Consider the following 6000-nt stretch of genomic DNA (forward strand, 5'->3'; position numbering starts at 1 on the left):
GGAGGAAACGTGCTATGGAAGAAGAGATTGTTGCACTTTATCGAAATTAAAGTTGGAAATCAGTTAAGCTACCTAAGGGAAAGCTTGTAATTGGGTGAAGATGGATGTATACAGTGAAGTATAACCCTAGCTCGGTGGATTGATTAAAAGCTTGATTATTTGCAAAAGAGTATTCACAGACCTAAGAGTTGACTGGTCAAATACTTTTTCTCCTCTGGTCATACTTCATTATGTACGTGTTGTTGTCTCCATTGCCACAAATCTGGATTGGTCGTTATATCAACTTGTTGTGAAAAATGCCTTCCTTCATGGAGATCTTGTTGAAGAATTCTATATGGAGCAACTGCCTAGCTTTGTTGCTTAGGGGGGGTCCAAAAAAGTATGTCAACTCAAGAAGTCAATCTATAGCTTCAAATAATCTCCAAAAAAGTATTCTCTCCTCTCTTTCAAACACTTAAAAAACGTGGATGAAGGTACTAAGAAAAGATTTGATGAAATGGTTTAATTGAGGATATGGTCCTTGATGGGGTGGAATGGCAATATAAGATTCATTTAGCCGACCCTGATTAGTTGGGATAGGATTAGTGGTGATGATGATTATTCGTATTAGTTAAGTGTTATTAGAACTGACCGCCCCCCCTTTTGAACTGTACGATGTGGGTTTTTTTGCAATATGGAATTTGTTGCAAATTTGTTTACTGCAATCTGGAAATTCTAATGTTGGTAATTTCTAACATCTTGTCCAAATATCTCCTATTTTCTTCTTCTCCTGCAGCCAAACCAAACCCTAAATCCATCACCTTGTACCTTCAAGCAACAACAACTCATACTCCACCCCTATGCACATCACACACCCCAATTTTTATCCATTCACTAGTCACGGACACCACTTTAACCAAATTCCAGCCACAACCCTGAAATCTAACCTGTAAAACAGCACACAGCCTGACCATAATTCAGCCAATAAACAACCTATAACCTGCCCTTAACCTATCCTTTAAATTAACCTGTAAATCAACCCCTTGGCCTGAACTAAGCTATCCATGCCCAGTCCATTCAATTCTCTCCAGATTGAAGAATGATGACCACGGGGAGAGAGAGAGAGAGAGAGAGAGAGAGAGAGAGAGAGAGAGAGAGTGTGTGTGTGTGTGAGAGTACGTGAATGCACGCTTATGGTTTGGAAGTTCTCGCTAAGATGGATCCTCCAATGGAGGATTGCAGCATTACGGGTTGGAAAACAAAGCTGCCAGATCCTGGTATTTCTCTTCAACCAGGTTTGAGATCATTTGTGGACACTTTACATACATCTTATGTTCCATCATCACAGTCTGTTTCTATTGCTGTTCATGCTGTAATCTTGGAGGATGACATTGACACCCCCACAATCACATTCATGGATGAAGAGGTAAGGGTTCTTTTCTGGTGAGTGGATTCTCTTTAGTCATTTATGCGGATCTGAGTGGCTGATTTCGCTACCAATCTATGCATCAAATTAGTATCAGAGTAGTCACTGGTGTAGGATTCAGGTGGCTGGCTTCGCTATCAATCTCTGCATCAAAAGACTAAAAGCAGTTAATTGGATTTGTAGGAGTCACATTCATGGTTCAAAATAACGTCTAATAAGACCCAGCTTTGCCTGATTATTATCACTTTTAGTCAGGGCCAGACGAGTCACTAGACCAAAACAGGACCAAAACAACCAAAATGGATGGAAACAGAACAAGTCGGTGTAACCTGTGCTGGTTTCAGTCTCAAGGCAAGTCGAACTCTAAACCCACTTTTTAAACAAAGCTCTTTTTTCTGAAATATAACTTGATTAAAACCATGCTCATAGCCCAGTCGATTAGAAATCAGGGCCATCTGCTTGGATCTGTTGCCAACATCCAATTGGACTTTTGTTTTGGGCCTGATCAGCAATCAGCAAGCAGTGGGGTCCACTTTGGACCCTTCCTAATGATCAAATGTTCATGCATCAATTTGTAGAAAAATATATTATTGTATCTTGAACTATACATTAACAAAGATGACATGATTCTATGATAACAACAATAACATTGCCCACCATGCCTCAATATGCATAAACAAACTTCATGTTGCATGCTTATCTCTCAACTAAAACATAATATACATAATGTGTTTAGATCGACAATGAAGATGAAACTAACTCAAAACTAGCTTAATCAAGTTTCAACATCAAGAAGTCATGGCATGTTATGTCAAGCCTTCAACAACATAGACATAATGCCACATTACATCTCTTATTTTCTTCTGTCACATACTACCCACTCATATGGATATCCACTCAAGAACAAGTCAAGGAGAGTATCAAGCATAGTTACTAAGAAAATTCTTTATGGTTCTTCGTATGCACATCATTAAAAATCACAAGTATCTATCCTCTCCCCATTTTCTGGAGGAGGTAGTATACAATTGCAGGTGACAATTAGGTATAGTATTTTCAGGTTTTCAGTTTGCATAAGTGGGGTCCATGAACTCCGTCTGGTAACAGAGGAGTATCAATGTCAAAGGTAGGCAGCCAAGCGTCTTAATTTTGCCGAACAATCATGAGAACTTTGTAAAGCTGACCCCAAATAGCTGAGAAAGGCTACGATGATGATGTTCATGGTTCAATGATCCAAATCATTGATAGGATGAGGGATGAGGCTCATCATGGATGACTCATGATGAGCCTCAACGAGTGGAGTGGGTGAGTTTGTGCAAGGATCGGCTCGGTTTTAACATTGAATCAAGCCTAAGTTTCAAGCGGACGAGACTTGGTGCCTCGTCTCCATACTCAACAAAACTTTTGGAATTAGCTCAACTTCTCACCGAAATTCGTCGCAGCCGATAGACGTGATTGCATCATTCTTCCAATCCATGTGCGTGCTTCGATTTTCTCTTCCAGACTTGCCCCTCTCTCTCTCTTGGCCCGCCATCGCGCCTCTCATATTTTCCATCGCACGTGCAATGCACGTGGAAGGGAGACGGAAAGTGAGAGACGAGTATTTTTTTATTTTTTATTTTTTATTTTTTGACAGAGCTTGTTTGGATTCGTGGAGAGTGGGGAAATGAAACTTTGTTTTGTTTCTAACGGGGTAAACTTTTGTTTTCAATATTTGTTTTCAAATAAAGATTTTTTTAAGAATTTTGGGCATGTGGATCTTCCACTTGTCATTGCCATTTGACAAATTAACAATGGGGCTCTCTCCCTAAATAAACCTCTGGTCCGCTGGAACCCTAAGATGGCACCCATTTTAGCAACATCATTTATCGTTTTTTCTCTTTTTTGACATCTGATGTTGTTTTGACATTTGTTTGGGACTAAAATGCCCTTGGTATCCAAGCATAGGGCCACACGCCTTTAAATGCAATTTCGTGCGGGGGATCATTTGTGTGACCCACATCATCTATCACATCGGGCCATTGAAACCATCATTTGGTCCACGTTTGGATCTATCTAGACTATTCATAAAGTCCCATGGACATGGATGGTGAAAAAAGAAAAATTTCAGCCTAATCCAGACCTTCCCAGGCCACCAAGAATCCCTTGACGGTGGTCATTAAATCCGCACTGTTTCCTATAGTGTGGTCCACCTATATGTTGAATTTGACCCATTTTTGGGCTCAAGCAATAACCTTGAAAGATAAAACAAATGAATGGCATGGATCGGATATATATGCCATGGTGGGCCCGTAGTCAAATATTAAATGACGTATAGCAGCCCCCACATACAACAATGGATCCCTACCAACTGCCCTTTCAACTTTATGAAGAGAAAAAAGTGAGATTTTCATCAAATCTCTCTCAACAAGCATCGGCGACATTTCTTACAATCTTCTCGGATATACTAATTCCAGCCACCACTCTTCAATGCATTCACACTCCTACGTTCTCTTCGGGCCCGTTTGGCCCGGTGGATTGGATGGGAATGAACAGTATTAGGGTGGATGGCATAGATTGCAAGGTAATGATGGTGTTGTCAGTGGATTGTCTTAAGATGCATGGGATGGCTATATCGAGTCTGTTTGGCACGCCCGGCCAATCTTAGGATTAAACCTTCCCATTCCTTCCAATCCCTCAAACCAAACACGTCTCAGGTAAATTTGAACCGATTAGGATGGATTGGATAGGATTTAAAGGTAATGATGGTGTTGTCAGTGGATTGTCTTAAGATCCATGGGATTGGTATATCCCCGGATCAGATCACCCAGTTTGTTTGGCACGCCCAACTAATCCTGGGATTTAACTTCCAATCCCTTCCAATACCATCCAATCCCTTTCAATTTGCCCGGCCAAACGGGCCTTTATATTCTCCAAAAATTGTCTACTCTATTTACATAATAAGTAAAAACATGCATAGTTCTAGTTTGTTTTAGTAGGGTCTTAAAAGCAATGGAAAAACTCATTGCATCCAACAAGGATTCCTCACTCGTCCAAACAGCGATCACTCACTCAATGAAAAGGCGATCACTAAGTTGTCGAAATAACGGTTGCTAAGTCATCAAAACAGCTGTCATTAGTCTTGTACAAACGTCAATCGCTTCAATGCACCAACGGCCGATAGACTACTTGCACCAACAATGATCGCTTGAATGCAACAATAGCGATCGCACGCTTGACAAAATCGTGATCACTCTCCCATGAGTACCACCATCGCTCACTAATTCAAACTATGATTCTTTTTTTATTTTATCTGGTTTTTTTATATATATTTGTTAAGAGTAATAAAATCACTTTTTGTGCAAGTACATTCATATTTGCGTATCATGCTCTCTAAATCATCCTATGCTGTTATGATGAGAAGTGAGCATGTGAAAACGAGAGATTTCTAGTAAAATAGTGGGGACTCAAAATGTATCCTCACAGGCAACGCAATTATATATCAAGAGCTTGTGTTTAAAATTCATAAGATTACAAAGACAACATTAAAGGAATATGATGTCATAATCAATATTGATTACTCTTCACATGGTTGTAGATTGCTCCCTCCAACCATTACCATGGATGACAAAGATGTCTTGGTGATCTTCCACTTCAGCGAACAGAATCCAAAAGTTCTTATACCATTGTTCATTAAGAAAACACTAGATCATAACATAAATCTAATGGCATTAATTCACAATTTTAGGATTTAAGGGTATGAAGATTTGTATCCATACATATATCATCTACAAAATACTACCATGCCACACTAAACCTCTTTAACGCAAGGGTCTACTAGCATGCAATATGGGGATTTCACTAAAATACTTGTTGTTATGTGGAAAACGGACTGGCCAGTAGGAAAAGGTCAGGTCGGAACCTTAGGTGCTCGACCTAGCCAGGCAATAACAGAAACTCTAGACCCAACCTCCTACTCTGAAGCTGAAAAGGAGATGAGGTCAAGCTCGACGTTGAAAGTGCCATGTTTGTCAATATATGTGAATGATAAGTCTGTCAGTCAAGTGAGCTCCAAATTGAAGACAGCAAGTTCAAGACTCATCAAGATGAAGACATACGAATGTGCTTCAAAAGTTATACTAAGCCTCATGTACCCAAACAAACCCTAGTAAGTATATGCCCCTAAAAGAACCTAACTTACCCACAAACTACTTTTAAATATCTTCTTGTAAGATTGGTTCTTTGCACTTTGAGTATTGGAGAAAGTATGAAATATACAGGTAAAACCAATGTCCTGACGATTGCATCAATATGCAATTGGGGACAAATTCGATGGAATCGAACATGGTTCGATTACATCGAAAATAAGCCCATATAGTCCAGCAACAAACTGAACAAATGTTTGGTATTGTCGATTGCATCAAAACTTATGTTTCAGTGGCATCAAACCCATTTCGATTAAATCAACTTTGGGCTTATTTCCTCCATATCTAAAAATACTCTAAGTTCTTCTCGATGTAGTCGAACCTTCTTCAATAACATCGAGAGTAAGTTATCGATGGCATCGAAGACTATTCCATTGCATCGATATAAGGATCAGTTTGTCCAACAAGCTTTCA

At 39.6% G+C, this 6000-nt stretch overlaps 1 protein-coding gene across 5 annotated transcripts in view; it reads right to left on the minus strand.

Annotated features, from left to right (window-relative positions):
• LOC131225159 (uncharacterized) overlaps positions 1 to 3234 on the minus strand; it is a 40172-nt gene extending 36938 nt beyond the window's left edge. Inside the window, exon 1 of one of the 5 annotated variants that reach the window (XM_058220625.1) lies at positions 2830 to 3234. In XM_058220625.1, coding sequence (XP_058076608.1) covers positions 2830 to 2957 — 128 coding nt within the window. In that variant the 5' untranslated portion in view covers positions 2958 to 3234. The remainder of the gene's footprint in view (positions 1 to 2829) is intronic. The other 4 variants (XM_058220623.1, XM_058220621.1, XM_058220624.1 and 1 more) reach the window with 4 other exon arrangements.
• Between the last annotated feature and the right edge of the window lie 2766 nt (positions 3235 to 6000).

This window comes from Magnolia sinica, chromosome 14 (assembly GCF_029962835.1).
Source record: "Magnolia sinica isolate HGM2019 chromosome 14, MsV1, whole genome shotgun sequence".
Lineage (NCBI taxonomy): Eukaryota > Viridiplantae > Streptophyta > Magnoliopsida > Magnoliales > Magnoliaceae > Magnolia > Magnolia sinica.